The sequence below is a fragment of the Castor canadensis genome, chromosome 7, assembly GCF_047511655.1.
Source record: "Castor canadensis chromosome 7, mCasCan1.hap1v2, whole genome shotgun sequence".
In the NCBI taxonomy this organism is placed as follows: domain Eukaryota; kingdom Metazoa; phylum Chordata; class Mammalia; order Rodentia; family Castoridae; genus Castor; species Castor canadensis.
This window is the reverse complement of record NC_133392.1, coordinates 115,954,486-115,980,608: the sequence shown is the minus strand read 5'-3', so window position 1 is coordinate 115,980,608 and position 26,123 is coordinate 115,954,486. Positions and strand designations below refer to the sequence as shown.

General features: G+C 36.4%; 1 protein-coding gene across 14 annotated transcripts in view; it reads right to left on the bottom strand.

The window, feature by feature from the left end:
• The window catches only part of Oma1 (OMA1 zinc metallopeptidase), a 133,519-nt gene that overhangs the window by 59,190 nt on the left and 48,206 nt on the right, over positions 1-26,123 (bottom strand). For 13 of the 14 annotated variants that reach the window (XR_012449895.1, XR_012449896.1, XM_074079989.1 and 10 more), the window contains 2 exons: positions 25,856-25,984; positions 22,513-22,587 (listed from right to left, as the gene is read on the bottom strand). Coding sequence is in view for 11 of the 14 variants with exons in the window: in XM_074079989.1 (XP_073936090.1) it covers positions 22,513-22,587; positions 25,856-25,984 (204 nt within the window). In the remaining 3 variants the exon portion in view is untranslated. Of the gene's footprint in view, positions 1-22,512; positions 22,588-25,855; positions 25,985-26,123 lie in introns of those variants that run through there. The other variant, XR_012449897.1, reaches the window with a different exon arrangement.

Genomic DNA, 26,123 nt, shown 5'->3' with positions numbered 1-26,123 from the left:
GATAGGTAAGACACCTAAAAAACTAGCTAGCATTTGATGCCCTTAATGCAGAGAAACTAAAGCAGATACCTTAAAAGCAACTGAGGCCAATAGGAAAAGGGGAACAGGAATTAGAGAAAAGGTTAGATCAAAAAGAATTAACCTAGAAGGTAACACCCATGCACAGGAAATCAATGTGAGTCAACTCCCTGTATAGCTGTCCTTATCTCAACCAGCAAAAACCCTTGTTCCTTCCTATTATTGCTTATACTCTCTCTACAACAAAATTAGAAATAAGGGAAAAATAGTTTCTGCTGGGTATTGAGGGGGTGGGGGGGAGAGGGAGGGGGTGGAGTGGGTGGTAAGGGAGGGGATGGGGGCAGGGGGAGTAATGAACCAAGCCTTGTATGCACATATGAATAATAAAAGAAAAAAAATCAATAAAACAAGATTTTTTAAAAATCAATAAAACAAGATCCAAACTGTATGCTACTTATAAGAGACTGATGTCACTTTTAAGGACAAGTAGAGGGACAGAAAAAAGATATTCAAAACAAATAGAAACCAAAAGAGAGCAGCAGGGTAGCTATATTCGCATTGGGCAAAATATATTTTAAGTCTAAAAGTGAAAAAAGAGAAAAAGAAGAGAATTATACAATGAAAAAAAGTCAATTTTTCAAGAGGATATAACTGTAAATTTGTATGTATATGTATAAATGTATAAAAAAATTAAAGGATCTGAAGGAAGAGATAAATTGAACTATAACAAAAATGGGGGACTTCAATACCCCATACTTTCAACAATGAACAGATTGTCCAGACAGAAAATTAATAAGGAAACATTGTATTTCAACACTTTAGAACAAATGAAGCTAACAGATATGCACAGGAACAGAATACACATTCTTCTCAAGCACACACAACACATTCTCCATAATAGGAGAGAAAACAAATAGGGCATAAAACAAATCTCAGCAAATTTTATTAGACTGAAATTATATGAAGTATCTTTTTCAACCAGATCAATAATGTAAGAAGATTTTTCTACCAAACATTTAAAGAAGAACTAATATCAATCTTTCTCAAATGTTCCCCCCCAAAAAAAAATTCAAAGGGAACATGTCCAAATTCTTTTTATGTAGCCAAATTACTCTGACAGCAAACTCAGGAAAAGACACTACAAGAATATCACAGGTGAACATACATGCAAACATTCTCAACTAAAAACTAGCAAACTGAACTCAACAATCTATCAAAAGGATCATCCATGACAATCAAGTGGGATTTATTTCTAGAATGGAAGAATGGTTCAACACATGTAAATTAGTAAATGTGATAGATCAGATTGACAGAATGAAGGACAGAAAGTATGATCTCACTAAATGCAGAAAAAATTTGACAAAATTGACATCCTCTCATGATTTAAAAAAATATTCTCACCAAATTAAGTTCAGAAGAAATACACCTTAACACAGTAAAAGCCATGTATTACATTAAACTCAACAATGAAATGTTTAAAGTTTTTCCTCTAATATTAGGAACAAGGCAAGAATATCCAATTTTGCCATTTCTATTCAACTTAATACTAAGTCCTAGCCAGAGCAATTAGGCAAGAAAAAGAAAAGGAAACCAAATGGGAAGGAAATGAGAAAAAGAATTTATCTTTATAGAAGAGAAGAATAGAAAGCCCCAAAATTAAGCCACTCAAATTCAGATCTTCCACAAGAGTACTGAGAATATCCAATAGAGAAAGGGTAGTTTTTCAACAAATGGACTGAGAAAACTGGATATTCATATGGAAAAAAGATTTAAATTGAACCCACAACTTATACAGAAAATGGATTGAGGACTTAAATGGAACACTTGAAACTGTAAAACTAGGAGAAAATATAAGAGAAAAACTTTATAGCATTGGTTTTGGCACTGAGTTCTTGGATTTGATACCAATAGCATAGACAACCAAAGCAAATATAAACAAATGGAACTATTATCAAACTAAGAAACTTTGCACAGCAAAAGAAACAATTAACAGAGTGAAACGGCAACCTATGAAATAGGAGAAAATATCTGCATATAACATATATGATGCAGACATGATTAATAACAAAAATATGTAAGGAAAACCTACAATTCAGGGGCAAAAATAATAACTCAATTAAAAATGGGCAAAGGACTTGAGTAAACATTTCTCCCAAAATAACATAAAAACAGCCAACAGGTATATGAAAATATTTTCATCATCATTAATCATTAGGGAAATGCAAATCAAAACCACAATGAGATGTCACCTCATACCTATTAGGATGGTGATTACAAAAAAAATTCTTTGAAGATAAGCGCTGTTGGGCTAGCAGAGTAACTCAAGTAGTAGAGCACCTGCCTAGCAAACACGAAGACCTGAGTTCAACCTCCAATATTCCAAGGGAATAAAAAATGATAAACACTGACAAGGTTGTAAAGAAACTGGAACCCTTTATACTGTGGGAATGTAAAACAGTGCAGTCCCTATGGAAAACAGTATGGAGATTACTCCAAAAACATTAAAATAGAACTGCCATATGATTCAGCAATACCACTTCTGTGTATTTTACCTAAGAGTTGAAAAACAGGATCTCAAAGAGATATGCACTCCCACATTCACTGCCACATTATTCACAACAGTCAAAAAGTAGGGGAAAAAAAAAACTAAATTCTGACAGATGTAAGGATAGATGAAGAAAATGTGGCACAGTATAAACATTCAACAAAATATTATTCAGTCTAAAAAAAAAGAAATCCTGCCATGTGCAGCAGCATGGATGAACACTGAGAACATTAAGCTAAGTGAAATAATGAGTCATAGAAGGACAAATACCTCATGACTTAACTCATATGAGGCACCTAAAATAATCAATGTCATAGAAACAGAGAGTGGAAGAGTAGTTTCCAGGGGCTTGGAGTAGGAGTTGCTATTCAATGGGCATAAACTCTACTACGCAAAATGACTAAGTTCTAGAAATCTGTGACACAACCTTGTTCCTATAGTTAATATTGTAAGATATACTTAAAATTTTCATAAGGTAGACTTCAAGAAGAGAAAAAAGAATGGCAATTATATACCAAAATGAAAATATTTTTTAAATATTCAGCTTGTCATATGCCTAACTCACTTGTCTCAATAAAAATAATAACAAACATTAAGGAACTTGTGTTTATTAACCATCTGGAAGTTATGAAGAAAGGAAAGTTAAGATTCTTTCTAGTCAACCTTTCCTTCTTAAAATAGATCTAGTAATGACTACAACTAGCCAGAAAAACAAGAAATATATGCCAGTGAAATACATTGGTCCTAGAATCCTTTTTGAGGCAGCGCACTGAAATGGTTAAAAAAGCACAGGTTTTAGAACCAGAAAAATTTGGATTCAAAATACGGTTACTTATTTTACTTGGCTAATAATCGGTTAGATAACAACATGTGCCAGGCACTATATTAAGTATATTACAAACATTAACTCACTATATAAACTCATTTAATCCTCATAACAACCTTCTGAGGTAAGTACTATTATTTCCTTCATTTTACTGAGCAGATGAAGAAATCAAGGCCCATAAATGTTAAGTAACTTGCTGAAGATCACCAAGCTAACGACAAAGCCACAATTTAACCCTGTAGTATAGTGCCAGAATTTGGGCCTTTGGGCCAATAATTCAGTCTCCAAGAATCTTAGATGCATTTGGATCGTGAAATTATGGCAATGGATCATCAGGATAAAATATATAACTCTTGAAAAGCAACCAGTCCAGAATATAGTCAACAGTATTACTACTCCTCCTTTCCCTTCATAAGCAATCAAAGGTCTATGATAATTATAAAATGCTATGTTTGGTCATAGGTGATGATATCATTTTATAAGAAGGAACAAATTTAACACAGCCTATACAATATGCAAAGAGACTGTATTAATTGACAAAGAATTCAATACTATTTAATTGGAAATTCAGTGGGATATGATATTCATAAATAATATTGTAATACAAGAGCTATTCTTATAATCTGAACATTTCCCAAAGCTAAAACAATACCAGAGAAAAATATAAAGACAGATATAAACCAAGTTAAAGCCAACCTGTAGCCTACCTGTAACCTAAATGTTCATTAGAAATAAAAGGTGAGTGGGTACTGGTGGCTCACTCCTATAATCCTAGTCACTTGGGAGACTGAGTTTGGAAGGATTGTGGTTCAAAGTAAGCACAGGCAAAAAGTTCACAAGACTCAATCTCAATAGAAAAAGTTGGGCATGGTGATTCATGTATACATTCCAGCTACAGCAGGAAGCATATAAACTAGGAGGTTCACAATCCAGGCCAGACCAGACAAAAATCAAGGCCCTATATCAAAAATAACCAAAAGAGGCTAGAGGTATGCTCAAACAGCACCTGCCTGGCAAACCTGAATTCAAGCCTCAAGCAAAATAAATAAATAAATAAACAATAGATAAATAAAAGAAAGATGAAAACTTGTCTCTGAATTTTGCTATTTCTATTCACTAGCCCCTCCAACAAAATTACTGTCAGCCATCACCCTCTCAAAGAGGTAAATCCTAGTGTTAGCAGTTTTGAATCTGTTTTGAATGCTGTTAACACCCTACACTTACCCCAGTCATTCTGACATCTTTTCCATATTCCACATAGCATGTGGTAGATAAAACTAATCTGAGATGCTACTACAAAGTTACTGTGGCTTAAGGGTATTTGAACTTCTAGACTTAGAAAAATATACAAAGATTATTATAACATGAGACTTAGAGGGCCCAAAATACATGTAAAAATGGCAAATTTATTTTTTTATTAGTACGAATTTTTATTAGGATATATTCATTATGTAGGGGATTCATAGTGACAATTCTGATTAGACTTCTATTGTACATTATTTACATTGCCCCTCATCATGTCTCCCCCTCAACTCCCCTCCCCATCCCACTTAAAGCAATTGCAAAAGGTTATTTAGTTCTGTTTCATATAGGTATTTGAAGTCCATCAACCATATAACATCACCTTAATGGCTATCTTATAGAGGCAATACAGCAGAAGACTAAAATTGTTTCCAGAAAATTGAAATAATAAAGTACCATGTCAGAAATGATTATACCTCTACTTTGGATGTAAGGGGAAAAAAACTTACTACCTGTGATCTTTGCCAGGTGTTTTGTTTGGTTTTTGGCAGTACTGGAGTTTGAACTCAGGTCTTTGTCACTTGAGCCACATCCCCATCCCCTTTTGCTTTAGTTGTTTTTGGAACAGAGTTTCAACGTTTTTGTCAGCCCAGCCTGGATTGTGCTCCTCCTATTTATGCTTCCCACAGTAACTAGGATGACAGTAGTGTGCCACCATGCCCAACTTACTGGTTAAGATAGATCTTGCTGAACTTTTGCCTACGCTAGTCTCCAGCCACAATCCTACTGATCTTCACCTCCATGGTAGCCGGGATTACAGATGTGAGCCACTACACCAGGCTTTTGCCAAGTTTTCAAATGTCTGTTGTTCTGTTTCATCTCCAAAATGAGGACAATAGTACCCATTCCTCACAAGACAGTAACAAAGATTAAAAGAAATAACATATGTAACACACTCAGAACAGTGCCCAGCAAATGGAAAAACATTGCTTATCATTATTGTTATCACTACTTTTGATACCAGCAGTCACTAGCATTCATCATCATCTACAAGGAAACAAGTTCATTTCAGCTCACACGCTTTCACAGGCTCATCATTTTCCAATGCTGCTGATGGCATCACTTGTTAAAACTCACTTTATTTTGTAACCCACTTCTCTAAACATTTTTCCAATTAGTATTTTAAAACTATGCTTTTCCAACTGAATGCTATAACTTCAAGATAGTTTCAGTTAAACCATTCTCAGCATTTGCCAATCCTTCTCACAAAAAAAAAAAGAAAGAAAAGAAAAGAAAACTTGACTTATCAAAAATACTTTAAGGGGCTGGAAGTACAGCTCAAGTGTAAAGTACAAGGCCCTGAGTTCAAACCCTAGTACCACAGTCAGGGTTAAAAAAAAAACAAACACCTTTATGCACCCAACACAGAAGAGAAATGGAAAATGTATGATTTTATGGTTCATTTAATTTTAAATTTTTTGACCAAATTTTCTGCACCTTTTGATTCTTAGCATGTCGGTTCATCAATAAATACAAAAATTAAGTTTTAAGTAAATTTTTATGTATATTTCTTTCTCTGCCTTAGGTAAATTTTTACCATAAGACTCAATACTGAGTTTTATAATAAAATCACAACAGCTAAAAAATTAAATTAATACTCATTTATCTGGGTAATAAAACTCTGTCCAAAATGAGATGTAAGTACAATGTATACAACATGAAAGTTTTACTTTATTACACATGTATTAAATGAGATATTTTCTTCGTTAAGTGAATAACTAAGACAAGAACCTATTTGGGTTACTAATATAGTACCCAAATAAAACACAAAGACTGTTCACTGTGATGAAACTCAGAGTACTAACTGGGAAAACAGGAGCCAGAGGTCTTGCTACTAACTAGGTACATGATACTAGATAAATCACTTCACCTCTTTGGCCTCTAGTTACCAATAAAAGAGAAGGTGATTAAGTTAGTTCCACTTTTCCTCTTTGCTCCAAAAGTCTGTAACTCCATAATCTACTGTTTCAAATAAAGTTTAAATTTTGAATTTTCTCTTATTTCTGTGGTGAAAATAGATTCTGTTTCTTACCTAATTCTTTCACTAGATGGTGCTATGGGCATAGTTATCTCAGGAAACTTGAAGAAACCAGCAAAGTTTCCCAGAAGGGGCATTATCAGCTCTGGCGCCTGGACAATTCCTCCCTGTGAGGGCATTCCAAGCCACTTTAGGATATTTATCATAACTAGTCTCCACCCACTAAACAAACTATCCACCCACAATCACTGTAATATTCAAAAACAATCATAAGAATGCCCTCCTAGGAGGCTGCTCCCAGTTTAGAACCACTAAAAGAAAACTAGCTTCTCAAACTCAAGTAACATATTTAAAAAAATGAAAATGGATGGTTCAGTTGCTTGTGAAATTTTTTAAAGCCATTTCTGAAATGACTGTAAAATGTCAAATTTTCCTTACAATGACAAATGAATATGCACAACCAACAAAATCAAATCCCTATCTTTTGGTCAGCTGATAACTAGACAGCTAGTCTATCAGTTCATGCCTCATCCCTACCAGTTATTGCTAACTTTAAAATTAAAAATTAAAATAATAAAACTTTTAAACTATAAAAAAATTAAAGCTATACAAATGTAATCACATGCCAGGTACCAGTGGCTCACACCTGTAATCCTAGCTACTTGGGAGGCTGAGATTGGGAGAATCATGGTTCAAGGCAAGCCAGGGCAAATAGTTCCAAAATAACCAGAGCAAAATGGACTGGAGGAGTGGCTCAAGTGGTAGAGTACCTACTTTGCAAGAATGAAGCCCTGAATCCAAACCCCAATCCCACCAAAAACAAAAAAAGTAATCACGCAAAATAAACTCAAACTCATTCACATCCAACAGCAGAGCAAAAACAGAGAGCACCTTAGGGAAGGGGAGCTGCCTATTTTGAAACAGCCCTCATGAGAAACTTCATTTTAGTCAATTTTCCATATTCTGTTTGGCTTTGAGCCTTGAAAGTTCATAAATTCAATAAACAGCACATGACTAATAGATCTCTCCAGAACAGTTCCCATTAACCAAGCTCACAAGACTGACATAAAATCAGAATGCCAACTTACTAATTTAAGGGTAACTATAGCTGTAAGAACTACCAAGTGCACAATGCACTGGTGTCCTCAGGTCAGCACATTCTCTTTCTTTCAGCATGTGACAAAAGAAGCCCGGCTATAATCAGAAGGTTGCCTAATGAGGAGAGAATTAGAAAAAGAAGACTTATATTACATGATTTGAATATTAAATGGCAACAAGTCAAGAGACCTGATGGCAGGTGGGGTGGGATGTAACTCAGTGGTAAAGTACTTGCCTATCACACACGAGGCTATGGGTTCAATCTCTAGCAACACACACACACACACACACACACACAAGTCTGACGCATCAATGTCCAAAAGGCCACATATAAAAATCAAGTCCAAGATATCCAAAATAACTCTGAGATAAATACTATCTTTATTTCATTTTCAGACTAGAAAACAGACTTGAAGAGGTTAAATGATTTGCCTATCATCATGTGGAGAAGAAAGAACTCAAAGATCTATTAAAGTCCTTACTGCTCCTATCATATAGAGAGGAAAATTGAGATAATAAAAGAAAATATAACCTGCTCAAGATCACATGGTTAATTCTCTCTCTGGCAAAGCAGATGCTCAAACTTGGAGTCTAGTTGCACAGCCCACACATCATCACTATACCACATTGCTCCTCTGACAGTTGATAAGAATCCCACACACCTTGGGAACCCCAGAAAGGTCTAGGTTTAAGATTCACAGTAGAGAAATAGAAGTAACCATAGTGAATGGGAAAATCTCACTTCCTTCTCCCCTCCCAAGCCCCAAACAATGACAACTAGTTTTATAAGATTCATCTGCAAAGACACTGAAATGGCCAGAGAAACAGCCTATATATATTCCATGTGAAGATTCCCCAAAGCTCACTGTCATATAATCTGACAGTGAAGTTCATTATGCCAACCTACACAAAGCTTCTGACAAATTTCTTAGTGAAATATATTTCTTATTAAATACAGATAATCATGAATCACAAATTTGGGGACTTATTTAGACTTCCAGCCCTGATAGAATAACTGGTCCTAGACTTACCTTCCCATCATAAATAATTATGGAGCTAGGCAAAGCAAATGCTTTCAGACAATGAATAACAAGCTAACAGAATAATGATCTCTGAGAGAAGAAACTCAAGGTGATTCAGACATGTACCCCTGCTCTCTGGCTGGGCAGCAGTTTCCTGACCACAATGTGGGGAAGGAAAAGCCAAACAAAGCATGGCAAGTCTCACTGGGTTACAGAGTTAGGAGATAGGAGTTGAGAGTTGTACAAGTGGCTGGAATTTGTGGACTAAGAAACCATAAGGAAGCAGGGTGCTGGAAAATGGCATGGAGGTTCCTTTCAGATTCCTCAAACTAGATTGCATTGAAATTAAAATGTTTGCTCTGCAAAAACAAAACAAAAACAAAAAAATCCGTAAAGAGAAAGAAAAGACAAAACATGGTGGAGAAAAACTATTTCCAAATCACATATCCAACAAATGACTGTAACCAGAATGCATAAATAACCTTCTAAAGAAAATTACTACTCCAATAAAAAAAAAAAAAGAACTTGAACAGCTACTTAACCAAAGAGGCATAACATATGGCAAATAGGTACAAACACATCATTAGTCTGAATATAAAAGACTAAATCTTCCACAATGAAAAGTCAACACGTAATATCTAAACTTAACAAATCAATATTATAAAATAAAAATATTACATAGAAATATAGAAATAAAGAGATAAAAGACTTTAAAATGGTTACCTTTGAGGACAAGGAAAAGATGGATATTATTTTCTATTATAAGCTTATAATAATTACTAGCTTTCTACACTATCATGAAATGTTTGACTGCACATACAAATATGCGTGTATATTTAATGGACTATGGTTAGTAGTATCAAATGCTACTGAGTAGAACAAGATAAATATATAGGCCTGGGACATGACAACACAGAGGTAGATATGTTGACTGGAGAAAGTAATCAGGGCAGACCTTGAAATCACACAAGCTTTAACACTCATACCTGTGAACAAGAAAGTGGTCAACGTGAGCTTTAGCTCCTTCGTCTATAAAATGGAAATTATGATTGTAACAACCACTTCATGGAATTACTATAAGACAGATAAAATTAGGTAAAGTATATGGAAACACCCAGCACATAGTAAGTATTAAATGGAAGATAATGGTGTTATTATCTTAAAAAAAAAGTGCTATGACAGAAAAAATAGCAATATAAATATAATGTTGGAGACTTTTACACTGTTTTTCTTTTTGACAGGAAACACATACTTGTATTTGAGAGATGGCATTTTTCTATCCTATGTGTTTCATAACAAAGATAATACCTCTATCACTAAACATTTATGACTTAACATCTGTAGCAATATCTTTTTCTTAGTTTTACCTATCAAAGTACATTCTTTTAAAAAATAGCTTGTAAGTAATAAATAACCAAGAAAATATCAGCATTTCTTCACTAACTTCTCTAAATTCATTATTTTAAATAAAGCAGAAATTTGAATCTACTAAGTCACCCCAAAACACAAAACTGGAATTTTATTACTGAAAGTAGTAAGTAATGTCCAAATTTACCTGGGTATCTGAATCACTGGCTGCTCTTAAACACTTGCAGAACAGAGCTTCATCATCTACTGATTCAGAACTTCCATGTATAGATCCTAGAATACTTAATTTTTAAAAATCTAACCAACAGTTGGGCACCAGTGGCTCATACCTGCAATCCTAGCTACTTGGGAGGCTGAGATCAGGAGGACTGCAGTTCAAGGATAGCCCTGGCAAATTGTTCACAGCCCAGGCAAATAGTTCACAAGACCCCATCTCCAAAATAACTAGAGCAAAATGGACTGGAAGTATGGCTCAAGTGGAATAGCACCTGCTTTGCAAGTGTGAAGCCCTGAGTTCAAACCCTAATCTTACTAAAAAAAAAAAATCAACAAAACACAATAAAAGGCAATATATAATAGGTAAAATGAAACAGCCAATAAAAACAGACACTTTGTTAATTTTACCATGAAGTAAGAAAATGTAAACTTCAAAAAGCAACAAGGTATTTTTTCAAAATTCACAAAAATTTTTTTAAAAATTGAAAACAGTGCTGATGTGGGTATAAGAAAAAAAGGCATTCTTACATGTTGTTTGTGAGATTTGGTAGCGACACTTTGGAATAAACAGGAGTATCTTTTCAAAATGAAAATGAAAATTCTAGCAATCTTAATTATACTTCTATGATACAGTACTAAAGCCCATGTAGTAGGACTGGGATGTGGCTCAGTGCTAGAGTGTTTGCTTAGCATACATGAAACCCTGGGTTCAATCCCCAGCTCCAAAAAAGAAAAATAAAAAAAGGAAGAAAAACAAACAAACAAAAAAACCTCATGGAGGTTAAGAACATTATGAATAAGGATGCCTTTTCCAAAATTATTTATAGCAATAAAAAATCCTGGAAATAGTCCAAATGTTAATAAATAGGTAAATAATTAAATTTATTTTCCCTACTACAGAGTTTTAGGTAGCTATTTAAAAGACTGTAGGAACTTCCTTTTACAGGAGTGGTAAAGTAGCTTGTAATAAACCAATGTTCCTGCCAAATACAATTAGAAAATCCAGACAAAATAAAGAGTATTTGTTCAAAGGTTTAGAGAGTACCAAATCAGCCAAGATGGAGAAGCAAAAATCCCTGAAAAAAGAAACACTCACTAAAGTGTTGAATTCTAAATAATGAAAAATGAGAGACTGAAAATGTTGGCAAAACTCGACAGAGATCCAAGCAGAAAGAGAGAGCAAAGGAAAGTTTTTGGAAGTCTGATGGTGCTAGAGAACCAAAATTTAATAACAGGACTCATCAAGACAGCCAAATTTGAGAATTAAAGCTTCAACAGACAAGACAAGGTAGACATAGAGCCAACACTTGATGCTAGTTCACCAAGGCATCTTTCCATTCTTAAGCTGCCAAGACAAACAGGCATGGTGGTACATACCTGTAATTCCAGCTACTTGGGAAGAGAAGGTAGAAGAATCACGGTTCAAGCCCAACCCAGGCAAAAGCATAAGATCCTATCAGAAAATCAAACTAAAAGCAAAATGGAGTAGGGGCATGGTTCAAGTGACAGAGTGCCTTCCTAGTATGTGAAAGGCCCTGAGGCCAATCCCCAGTACTATAAGAAAAACAAAAACAAAACCCTGCCCAGGGTAAAGAAATTAAAGAAAAAGTAACTAAAAATCTGAGTGGAAACTTCAACATCAACAGTCTCGGTGCTATGAGAACAAAAAATGGAATTTAGCACCACTACAGGGGAGGAATTTAGTACACACACCTTGCCTTCAGGAGGCTTCCCTGGAAGGAAATACTGTTCTGAAGAGGGGTACCTGACAAAGACAGTGAGGGACCTGACTGAATGAAGTGATCTGCTTTACTCTAAACCCACCAAATACAGGGAACATCCACTCTAATGGAAAAAAATATCATTTGGAGCAAACAGAACTACCTATATGAAATATCCAGCATTCCATCACCAGGAAGATCTAATAACCCACATACATACAGTAAACTCGTTGTAATAACATATACAAAGCAGGCTGATGGAGTGGCTCAAGTAGCAGACCACCTGCCTACCAAGAATGAGGCCCTGAATTCAAGCCCCAGTGCAGCAAAAAAAAAAAAAAAAACAAGAGAAAAAAATATATACAAAATAAAAAATAATAAAAATGAAAAAAGAAAAATCTGTAGCCATAATGAGAGACTAACCTTTTTTCCTTTTTTAATTGTGCTGGAGGTACAGTGTGGCATGTACAAAATTTCTTACTTGAATTCACCCCCTCCACCATTCTCTTTTATCCTCCCACCACCCCCATTCCTGGAATAGTTTCAACAGGTCTCATTTTTCCATTTACATATATGTGTACACAGTATTTGCACTACATTCACCCTCCTACACTCTTTCCCCACATCCTCCCCTCTCCCACTCATACCAATCCCCCAGACAGGACCTGTTCCACCCTCATGTTCTCCAATTTTGTAAAAGAAAAAAAAAATAACATTTTTGTTTATTTAGGGTAGCTACATAGGGAGTTTCCTTGTGACATTTCCAATAACTAGAAAAAGAGAGAAAAATTTCAGCAAGAACACTGAAGTCCTGAAACATCAAAATTAACAAACTTGACAAAACTGACTTCTGTGCAACACTGAGTCCACAACAACAGAAGTCACTATCAAGTGCATACCATTTTAACAATCTTGGTCACATATGCTGAGTCACAAAGCAAGACCAAACAATTTTCAAAGGATTCTAACCAACAGGTGTATTCTCCAATCAGAATGTAATTAAACTAGAAATCAAACACAAAACATACTGTAAACCCATCCCTCTGGAGGCTTGGGGTATGAGGCCAGTAAAAAAGTCAGCCTGGGCTACATTGTGAGACCTGGCCTCAAAAAGAAAAGAAAAAGTAAGCATAAAATCATGAAATGTTCAAAAGTTAAACAATACAACTCTAAATAATCCATGAGTTAAAGATACCACAGTGTAAACAAAAGCATATTTTAAACTAAATTTTAAAAATAACATAGCAAGCTGGGCACAGGTGGCTCATGCCTGTAATCCTAGCTATTCAGGAGGCAGAGATCAAGAGGATCGTGGTTCAAAGCCAGTTTGGGCAAATAGTTCATGAGACCTTATCTTGAAAAAACCCTTTACAAAAATAGGGCTGGTGGACTAGCTCAAGGTGAAGGCCCTGAGTTCAAGCCCCAGTTCTGAAAAACAAACATAGCAACACAACAAGATAATCTTAAAGGAAAAAGTGTAGCCTTAAATATATACACAGTTCCCAACTTAGGATTTTTTGACTTTATGGTGGTGAGAAAATGATAGGCATTCAAAAGAAACCACATGTGAAATTTTGAATTTCAGTCTCTTCATAGGTTAGCAATATCTGACAGAATACTCTTACAATGCTGGACAGAAGCAGAAAACCAGAGCTCCCAGTCAGTCACATGATCATGAGGGCAAACCATGAATACCTTATAGGGCACTGTGCTGCTAAGCATTAGTTAGCTTTCTGACACTGTGACAAAATACCTGAGATAATCAACTTAAGAGGAGGAAAGGCTTATTTTGGCTTACGGTTTCAGTCCATGGTTGCTTGGTCCTGTTACTCTGAACCTATGGAAGCACAGTAGGAGTATATGATAAAGGAGGCCTATTTACCTCAGAACAGCCAGGAAGCAAAAAAGAAAAAAAACAAACAGGAGGGGTCTGAGGTCCCTTTAAAGGGCATAGACCCAATGAACCAACTTCTTTCCACTGGGCCCCACTCGAAGGTTCTACCACCTCCCAACACCACCACAGGCTGGGGAACCAAGCCTTTTTAATGCACGGACCTTTGGAGGACAAGTTACAAACCATAACATAAATGCATTTTCAACTCAAATGTCTTCAATTTATGATGGGTTTATAGGGATATAACCCACCATTAAGTTGAGGGAGATCTGTATTAGAAATGAAATAAAGGGGAGATTCCAAGATGGCGGCGAGAAGGAGGAAGCAGAAAGTGAGCCTCCTATAGTAAAATCTTGGAGAGACACTGGAGACACACTTTGCAGGCATAATCACTGAAAAGAGGCATAACTTTGACCCCTCCACACCTCCAGCTGGCGCAGAGAATCTCCACTTCACGTTAAACGGAGTAACCAGGAGGGCCCCCAGGCCACCAGTCACCGGCGCCCATACGGCTTGGGAAGACGCGGACCAGGTGAGCTTCGCGGTACTGCGGTAGCCCCACAGACAAGCCTGGGCCAGAGCAGCATAGCCCCCTGGACAGACCAACCTCCACGCCGGGGAAAAAAAGAGAAACTGAGTAATAAGCAATAAGAACAATAATGACACACGGGAAAGAGGGTGGGGCGCCCTGAGCGCTGAAGATTGGGGGAAGGGAACCCTTCCCGGGACTATAAATAAACAAACCGGCCTGGCCAGAGAGCCTCTGGCGGGAACAGGGGCGCACGCCCAGCAACCAGGATCGGGAAAGCTTGTGAGAGTGGCGAGGGAGGAAAATTTGACAAGAGAGGAGGGAAGACCCACTTCCCACATGAACTGTAAACAAATATGGCCAGCAGGAGCAGCAGCACCGCCCAGTAATCAGGAGCAGGAAAGCTTGTGAAAGTGGCGGTGGGAGGAAAACTGCACAGGAGAGGGGGGAAGACCCACCTCCCACATGAGCTGTAAATAAACATGCAGGCCTGAGAACGTGGGTGCAGTGTCACCTTTCCCAGTGTGCTTGAAAAGGGGAAAGCTTGTAGCAGAGGCTCAGGTACAGGAGAAATCTGAATAAACAAAGCCTGCAAGGCCAGGTGAGTGCTAAGCTCACCCAGAAAACTGCATAAATAATGCGACCAGCAACAGCAGGCTGACAGCAGCGGGCAGGCAAGCCACAGCTGCAGATACCATTCTCAGAACTGTCTCCAGACTCTTTTCTTTTCTTTGTCTCCCTACCTTTGATGAGAGAACAACCGAATTACACCTGCAAGCTGAAAAACTTACTGAAACTGTATTGCATTTGAACTTGGGACACTTGGTGGGGGGTTTTTTTGTGCATGTGTGTAGTTTTGTTCTACTTTATGCGTCCCCTTTGATGAGACAACTACAGAACAACATCTGAGGCACCATCTCCAGGATTGGAGACTGAGACAGAAACCCAAATTACGAAGACTGAAACTTCACTGCATTTGAACTTGGAGGTTTTTTGGTTTTTTGGGTTTTTTTTAATTTTCTATTTTTTCATTTTATTTTAATACATTTTTATATATACATTTTTCTTTCATTTACTTATTTTTTATGTTTATTCTTATCTTTATTTTTGATTTTCAATCCTCTCTCTGTCTCTCTAATGTCTCTTCAGCTTACTGTTGATTAGTACACTAAAGCTCCCTGTTTATACCTTTGAAACCTTCTTGTCTGATACCTTGTTCTGTTTTCTCCTTCCAGTCTGTGTATTTGTTTTTCCCATTTCTTTAACTTCTTGCTTTCCATCTCAGCTCACCCTTCCATTCTAAATATTACCATTGTTATTATTACAAGCTTGAAAATACTTAATTGCACACAGTACAGGGACAGTAACAACACCAAAGACAATGACAGGAAGACAGAAAAAACAGAGAAACCAGTTTCGCCACAGCAAAAAATTAGTACAGGAACCAGAGGGGAATGAAGAAAACAGGTACTCAGATCCAGACTCCAACAAAATGAAGATAAACTATGCCAAAGGACCCAATGAAGCCCAAAAGAATAATTTAAAAGAAGACATACTACAGGTACTCAAGGAGAATTTTATAGAGATGATACTGAATATGGTCAACCAAAATGTACAGGAGACACTCAAGAAATTCCAAGACAACAAAAATAGAGAATTTGAAAAAGCAAAAGAAGAAATACAGGAAACCATAGAAGCACAGTATAAACACCAAAGTGAAAGAGAGAACACGATGAATAAACAGATAAATGAACTCAGGACAAAAATAGACAACATTAAAGAGGAAACCACCCAGGATATGGAAAACCTCAGAAAAAAGAACAAAACAGAACTGCAAAACAAAATGGAAGGCCAATCCAGCAGAATAAAACAAACAGAAGACAGAATCTCAGAACTTGAAGATGAAATGGAAATTAAAGGAAAAACCGAAGAACTATTAAATAAACAACTCAAGACCTGTGAAAAGAAAATGCAAGAACTCACCCACTCCATCAAAAGACCAAACTTGAGAATCATGGGCATCGAAGAAGGAGAAGAGGTGCAAGCGAAGGGAATGCGTAATATATTTAACAAAATAATAACGGAAAACATCCCAAATCTAGAGAAAAATATTCCCATACAGATGCAAGAGGTCTCCAGGACACCAAACAGACCAGATCAAAATAGAACGACCCCACGACATATCATCATTAAAACAACAAGTTCAGAAACAAAGGAAAGAATATTGAAGTCTGTAAGAGAGAAAAAACAAGTAACATACAAAGGTAAACCCATCAAAATCACAGCAGACTTCTCAACAGAAACATTAAAATCAAGAAGAGTGTGGGGTGAGATCTTCCAGGCATTGAATGAAAATAACTTCAACCCCAGGATACTCTACCCAGCAAAACCACCATTCAAAATAGATGGAGCAATAAAAGTCTTCCATGATAAGCAGAAACTAAAACAATATGTGACCACAAAGCCACCATTACAAAAGATTCTTCAAGGGATTCTGCATACAGAAAGTGAAACACAACTTAACTATGAAAAGACAGGCAGCACCAAACCACAGGAAAAGAAAAAGCAAGACAGTAGAGAGTAACATCAAGTTAGGTACACACAATCAAACCTTCAAACAACTAAGACAACTAAATGGCAGGAATCACCACATACCTGTCAGTACTAACGCTTAATGTTAATGGACTTAATTCACCCATCAAAAGACACCATTTGACAAAATGGATTAAAAAAAAAAGATCCAACAATTTGTTGCTTACAGGAGACTCGTCTCACCAACAGAAATAAGCATATGCTTAGGATGAAAGGCTGGAAGAAGATTTACCAAGCCAATGGCCCCCGAAAACAGGCAGGAGTAGCAATACTTATCTCTGACAAAGTAGACGTCAAACCTACATTGATCAAACGAGATAAAGAAGGACATTCCATACTAATAAAAGGGGAAATAGACCAAAAGGAAATAATAATCATCAATCTGTATGCACCCAATGTCAACGCACCCAATTTCATCAAACATACCCTGAAAGACCTAAAAGCATATATAAACGCCAACACAGTGGTTGTGGGAGACTTTAACACCCCATTATCATCAATAGATAGATCATCCAAACAAAAAATCAATAAAGAAATCCAAGATCTAAAATATTCAATAGATCAAATGGACCTAGTAGATGTCTACAGAACATTTCATCCAACCTCTACACAATATACATTCTACTCAGCAGCCCATGGAACCTTCTCCAAAATAGGTCATATCCTAGGGTACAAAGCAAGCCTTAGCAAATATAAGAAAATAGAAATTATACCATGCATTTTATCTGATCACAATGCAATAAAACTAGAACTCAACAACAAAAGTAAGAAAAAAAACATGCAAACAGCTGGAAACTAAATAACTCATTACTTAATGAAGAATGGATCATCGATGAAATAAAAGAGGAAATTAAAAAGTTCCTAGAAGTCAATGAAAATGAAAACACAACCTACCGGAACCTATGGGGACACAGCTAAGGCAGTCTTGAGAGGAAAGTTTATAGCCATGAGTGCATATATTAAAAAGATTGAAAGATCCCAAATCAATGACCTAATGATACATCTCAAACTCCTAGAAAAACAAGAACAAGCAAATCCCAAAACAAATAGAAGGAAAGAAAAAATAAAAATAAGAGCTGAAATCAATGAAATAGAAACCAAAAAAACCATACAAAGAATTAATGAAACAAAAAGTTGGTTCTTTGAAAAAATAAACAAGATCCATAGATCCCTGGCAAACCTGATTAAAATGAGGCGAGAAAAAACCCAAGTTAGTAGAATCAGGAATGCAAAAGGGGAGATAACAACAAACACCATGGAAGTCCAGGAAATCATCAGAGACTACTTTGAGAACCTATATTCAAATAAATTTGTAAATCTAAAAGAAATGGACAGATTTCTAGATACATATGATCATCCAAAACTGAACCAAGAGGATTAATCACCTGAATAGACCTATAACACAAAATGAAATTGAAGCAGCAATCAAGAGTCTCCCCAAAAAGAAAAGTCCAGGACCTGATGGACTCTCGGCTGAATTCTATCAGACCTTTAAAGAAGAACTGATACCAACCCTCCTTAAACTGTTCCACAAAATAGAAAGGGAAGGAAAACTGCCAAACATATTTTATGAAGCCAGTATTACACTTATCCCAAAACCAGGCAAAGACACCTCCAAAAAGGAGAACTATAGGCCAATCTCCTTAATGAACATTGATGCAAAAATCCTCAACAAAATAATGGCAAACCAAATTCAGCAACACATCAAAAAGATTATTCACCACGACCAAGTAGGCTTCATCCCAGGGATGCAGGGGTGGTTCAACATATGAAAATCAATAAACATAATAAACCACATTAACAGAAGCAAAGATAAAAACCACTTGATCGTCTCAATAGATGCAGAAAAAGCCTTTGATAAGATCCAACATCATTTCATGATAAAAGCTCTAAGAAAACTAGGAATAGAAGGAAAGTTCCTCAACATTATAAAAGCTATATATGATAAACCTACAGCCAGCATTATACTTAACAGAGAAAAACTGAAACCACTCCCTCTAAAATTAGGAACCAGACAAAGATGCCCACTATCTCCACTCCTATTCAACATAGTACTGGAATTCCTAGCCAGAGCAATTAGGCAAGAAGAAGGAATAAAAGGAATACAAATAGGTAAAGAAACTGTCAAAATATCCATATTTGCAGATGACATGATCCTATACCTTAAAGACCCAAAAAACTCTACTCAGAAGCTTCTAGACCTCATCAATAGCTATAGCAAGGTAGCAGGATATAAAATCAACATAGAAAAATCATTAGCATTTCTATACACTAACAATGAGCAAACGGAAAAAGAATGTATGAAAACAATTCCATTTACAGTAGCCTCAAAAAAAATCAAATACCTAGATGTAAACCTAACAAAAGATGTGAAAGACCTCTACAAGGAAAACTATACACTTCTGAGGAAAGAAATTGAGGAATACTATAGAAAGTGGAGAGATCTCCCATGCTCATGGATTGGTAGAATCAACATAGTAAAAATGTCGATACTCCCAAAAGTAATCTACATGTTTAATGCAATTCCCATCAAAATTCCAATGACATTCATTAAAGAGATTGAAAAATCTACTGTGAAATTTATATGGAAACACAAGAGGCCACAAATAGCCAAGGCAATACTCAGTCAAAAGAACAATGCTGGAGGTATCACGGTACCTGACTTCAAACTATATTACAAAGCAATAACAATAAAAACAGCATGGTACTGGCACAAAAACAGACATGAAGACCAATGGAACAGAATAGAGGACCCAGATATGAAGCCACACAACTATAACCAACTTATCTTTGACAAAGGAGCTAAAAATATACGATGGAGAAACAGCAGCCTCTTCAACAAAAACTGCTGGGAAAACTGGTTAGCAGTCTGCAAAAAACTGAAACTAGATCCATGTATATCACCCTATACCAAGATTAACTCAAAATGGATCAAGGATCTTAATATCAGACCCCAAACTCTTAAGTTGATACAGGAAAAAGTAGGAAATACTCTGGAGTTAGTAGGTATAGGTAAGAACTTTCTCAATGGAACCCCAGCAGCACAGCAACTAAGAGATAGCATAGATAAATGGGACCTCATAAAACTAAAAAGCTTCTGTTCATCAAAAGAAATGGTCTCTAAACTGAAGAGAACACCCACAGAGTGGGAGAAAATATTTGCTAACTATACATCAGACAAAGGACTGATAACCAGAATATATAGGGAACTTAAAAAACTAAATTCTCCCAAAACTAATGAACCAATAAAGAAATGGGCAAGTGAACTAAACAGAACTTTCTCAAAAGAAGAAATTCAAATGGCCAGAAAACACATGAAACAATGCTCACCATCTCTAGCAATAAAGGAAATGCAAATTAAAACCACTCTAAGATTCCACCTCACCCCTGTTAGAATAGCCATCATCAGCAACACCACCAACAACAGGTGTTGGCGAGGATGCGGGGAAAAAGGAACCCTCTTACACTGTTGGTGGGAATGTAGACTAGTACAACCACTCTGGAAAAAAATTTGGAGGCTACTTAAAAATCTAGACATCGATCTACCATTTTTTTTGCAAAAAAAAAAAAGAAGTCATCTGTTACAGCAAAAATAACCTGAATACCTGTTCTACCATTTATTTAAGCAGTAAAATCTCAAGTTTGCTCAACCAAAATCATAGTTACAGAGGATTAACCTTTCTCCAGGTAAGACAGAATAGTTATATATAGTCTTATTTACTTAAAAATCATCCATAGATTAGAGAAACAAGGGAGAGGAGCAAATCAAAAACAGCATTAGCCTTCAGAGGACACACATTTTAAAAGGGGGTTAAAACATTACCTAACCATATGTTTTAGATTTTTAATTTACAAATTTCATGTGTATAACCAAAAATCTTATGTACACACAAAAAAAGAGAATCTTTCCAGGCTGGGTGTAGTAACTCTTGCCTATAACCCCAGCGACTAGGGTGGTAGAGATCAGGAGAATCATGGTTTGAAGCCAGCTATGGCAAAAAGTAAGACTGTATCTCAATAAATGAGTAGGTACAGCTACGTGGGAGGCATAGGTAGAAGGATCATGGCCTAAGGCCAGCCCCAGGTAAAAACATAAGACCCTATCTAAAAAATAACCAAAGCAAAAACAGCTGGGTTCATAGCTCTCAAGTAGTAGGCTCTGAGTTCAACCCCTAGTTCCACCAAAAAAAACCCCAAAGCTTTCCAATGCAAGAGTAAGACTTTTTTATACAACCTGATAGCTACAGTAATATAATCTTAGATATTCTGTCAAAGGCATAATACAGTCTCATACTCATATACAGAACAGAGCTAAGTAAATATCACTATTATATATTCTTTCAAGGGCCTTAACCTTCAAACTTTATAGATTACTGCAAACAGTATAAAGGCCACCATGGATTGAGCAACATGTAAGCAAACCCACACCATACCCAGGGTCGATTATGGTAAAGGCTTGGTCCGAGGGTGGCTTTACTGGGAGGTAGTAGAACCTTTAGAAGATGGTCTATAGAGAGCTCTTTAAGTCACTGGAGATGTGCCCTTGAAAGGGACTGGGGATACTGCCTGTCCTCTCTTTTTTCTCTGCTCTAGTTCTAGATGTGACCAATTTGTTTCTACACATGCTCCTGCCATAATGTGCCACTATCTTCCACCCTCACCAGAACTGAGCCAATGAAGTCAACTTGCCTTCGAATTTCCCAAACTATGAGTTAAATTAACCTTTTCTTGTTAGAGTTGCCTCCAGTATTTTGTTGTACTAATGTGAAACTGACTGATACGAAGGGCTAAAAGTCCAATTCCCATTCTCTGCCCATGAAACACATGAGCACATGATAAAAGCGAGAGCACACAAGGGAGGGGTGAGGATAGGTAAGACACCTAAAAAACTAGCTAGCATTTGTTGCCCTTAACGCAGAGAAACTAAAGCAGATACCTTAAAGCAACTGAGGCCAATAGGAAAAGGGGACCAGGAACTAGAGAAAAGGTTAGATCAAAAAGAATTAACCTAGAAGGTAACACCCACACACAGGAAATCAATGTGAGTCAATGCCCTGTATAGCTATCCTTATCTCAACCAGCAAAACCCCTTGTTCCTTCCTATTATTGCTTCTACTCTCTCTACAACAAAATTAGAGATAAGGGCAAAATAGTTTCTGCTGGGTATTGAGGGGGGGAGCGGGAGGGGGCGGAGTGGGTGGTAAGGGAGGGGGTGGGGGCAGGGGGGAGAAATGAACCAAGCCTTGTATGCACACATGAATAATAAAAGAAAAATGAAAAAAAAAAAAATAAAAAAATAAAAAAAAAAAAAAAAAGTACTGTAAAAAAAAAAAAAAAGGAACACACATTTATCTTGTATTAGATGAAGAACACTGGATTTTCAACTACTACTAATCACTCTACCTTTGCAGCCAGCTGTAGTCCAACTTTGTCAGCTTCAGCCTCCAATGTTCTACTGTATGGTCTATCAAACATGTACTAAGGAGAAACAGGGCAGAAAAACTCCATTAAAGCAATTCATTTCATGACAAAAGGAATAACAAAATGGAATTTTAGTTTTATGGAGAATCAAGAATAAAATTTCTATACTATGATAAACATTGAAAGAACAACATGATACAATATATAAATATAGCCTTTCTTTCTTTTATTATAGACTAATATTTTAAAAACATGGAAAAGGCAGAAAAAGTCTTATTTACAAATTTCTGGACAATCTGTAGTATTATTAGCTCATTTGTACTTCTCCAATTACAATCTCCTCTGCTGAATACAGGGTTCCCTAAGAAAACTTATTGATACAAACTTTTAATATGGCAAAAGAACATTGTGATCTTGCTATTTTAAATGGAAATTTTAAAAAGTGGGTATATAATAGCCAGTGACACAAACTAAAAAAATGTAGGTATCTAATAGTCAGTGACACTACCAAAGGATTTATTTCAGTAAGAAAATTAACCATGTATCAGAATGTTCTTTCCTTGAAAATTATCTTAATTTTCTTTTCTTTTTCTAAGTATTGATTGGCTAGGAAAATGAAATTTTCTTCTGACTTCAAATAAAAAATACAAATAGATATAACTTTAATTTTTTTAATTACTTGTATTTATGAGAATGCTTTCCAGTTGAATTCTAATTTTCACTAAGTACTAAAGTTTGTAGGAGATGGATCAATAGGCAGGACTTCTGCGAAAAGAGCTACAAATTGGGGAAGCAGTTTTTCAAAGGTAGCTAGAAGTAACATAAATCAATGTGCTCCACAGTATGTGACCGTTGGCTATGACGTTCATCCTTCTCAATCGCATGTTTCAAGTTGATGAACTAGTGCTGTCACTCTCAGTGGGCAGTCTGCATGTGTTCCACTGAATTCCCTAATGTAGGATCAAAAACACTGGTTTTTAAAAGGAGAGTCAATAGCCTCATCTGTAGTAAGAGTATCAAACTCCTAGACCTGCAGATGATTTCACGAACTACTAATGAAATTGATATTCATATTTACTGAGCCCATCCTTTGTGCAAGTTGTGCTAAGTGCTTTAAATCAGTAGTTCCCAACCTGCTGTGATTTTTGCTCTCCCTTTATTTGTAAAAGTTTGGAGGTTTTTGTCTTTGTTTTGTTTGTTTATTTTTGGTTTGGGGCAGAATAGGGCTTTGAATTCAGAGCTTCACACTTGCAAGGCAGGCTAGCTCTACCTCTTAAGCCACATCTTCCAGCCCTCTTTTCTTTGGCTAGTTTGGAGATAGGGTCTCACTTTTTTTTTTTGCCCAGACAGGTCTGAACTGCAATCCTACTATTTTAGGCTTCCCACTGTAGCTTTTTTTTCCACTGAGAGAGGGTTCTCACAAACTTTTTTGTCCAGGTTGGCTTGGAACCATAATCCTCCCAATCTCAGCCTCCTGCATAGCTTGGAATGACAGGCTCACTATTGTGCCCAGCTATTGGTGGAGATGGGGTCTTGCAAACTTTTTGCCTGAGCTGACCTCTAACCACAAAACTCCCTATCTCAGTCTCCCAAGTTGCTAGGATTATAGTCATGAGCCAGCAGTGCCCAGCTGATTTTTTTTAGATGGGGGTCTCACCATATTACCCAGGTTAGTATTGAACTTACAGGCTCAAGAAATCCTCCTCCCTCCACCCAAGTAGCTGGAAGTATGTATAAGTGTGTGCCACCACAACCAGCTCTTAGAGATATTTTTATCACAACCATGGGGAGAGACAGCCATTGGCATCTAATGGTAGGGACCAGATATGCTGCAAAACATTCTAAATTGCACAAAACAATTCCCCACAATGAACATATTAAACTCCCCACAATGAACATAATTCTGAAGCCCTATTGCCTAAGTTTATCATTCAATCATCACTGCAAATATTCATGGCAAATGAATTTCCATTCCATAACAACTTCACTATCAGAATTCCTTTCTACTTTCCAAACACAGTGAGCAGGGCATTGGAGAGAAGAAAATGTCTCCTTGCCAACAAAATTATTGAGGGGCCTTGATTTATGTAAAAAGAATTCAAGCAGAAGGCATCCTTATTTTATTTTCTGCTTAATTAGTTAATTGAAGAATTACACTACAGAGGCAAGACTCAACAAGTATTTCCAGAGTGAAACATATCTTTGTTATGGTCAAATCTTCTGATTGCATTACAAACGAAGCATCTATATATGGACAGGGAAAACTACATTAACTCAGCAGGTTAGTGACCAAAAGAAGTTCAAAATACAAGGTCCTGTAACCTAAACCATAACCATTTTTTCTTCTTCCCTTTGAGAACCTTTATTGCAAAAGAAATGAGGCCAAATGATATGACAATACTATATAAATGACTTAGTTATCCAGCTCAAAAGCAATTTGTCTCAAAGAATTTTGTACATTATCTTTGAACAGCACCCAGATGGCACTCTGATGGGTGCTCCAACAAATCATTAAATAAACAAATAACAAGCTGTTCCTAAATAACTAGACCTTCCAGGACAAGAAGAAATACTGGAAGAAAGATGTAAAATAAAATAATTAATCACACTTAACAAAGCAGTTGTGAAGATGACAAGACTGGCTTTCAGTAATGCAATATTTTGAATAAAACAAGGGATTTAATAAATTTTTGAGATGATTCTCATGACACATAAGCACTAAGAACAAAAGTCAACAAATACTAGTAAAACTGTCCTTTTGATATTTTTAGGGCAGGGCTGGCAGAGTTGCTCAAGTGAAAAAGCTCCTGCCTAGCAAGCATGAAGCCCTGAGTTCAAACTCAAGTACCACCATGAAACACACACACACATATATAAGTCAATGTTAGTTTAAATGGGAGTGAGCAGAAGTGGCTAAAGCAGCTTCAGCCAATCCCATGCTCATTATAATCTGGGAACAGTTCCCCACCAAAATGCAAATATCTGGGGTAGGGGGCAGTCATTCAGAATGAAAGGAAGGGTCAGTACCTGAGTTTTCTTTCTGTAAGACCAACACATATAAAAAAAAAAATTACATTAGCCTAAAGTTGTTCAGCCTTTCTAATCCACACTTAAGCATCATTTGAGAGATGTACTATTCCTTAATTTAAATACTCATATGTAAGAATCTCTCTAAAAATAAGAAAACATACCCTAAAATTTAGTACAATATTTCATGATGTGGGTACTAAATATGAAAATATTTCTGGTATTTGTTGTTTCACAGTAGTATCAGAATGTCTTCACCACAGGCCATTATAAATTCAAATTATTATTTCAGACTTACCTCCTGCAACTTAGACTGTATCCACTGGCCCAAAATCGCCAAGCTATCTCGTGGACAAATGGCCCAAATCATTGTGAGAAAAATCATACCTAGGAAATCCAATAAATGAACCATGCTAGCCTTTTCTGCCTGAGAATAATCAAAATAATGAAAATCACATTTAATGAATTGAGATGGTACATATTTACATTTTCTAGCTATCATGTAAATCACATTAAATAATTACATGTGTTTTAATTGGCCTTCACGAACTTAAGATCAGTGTCTT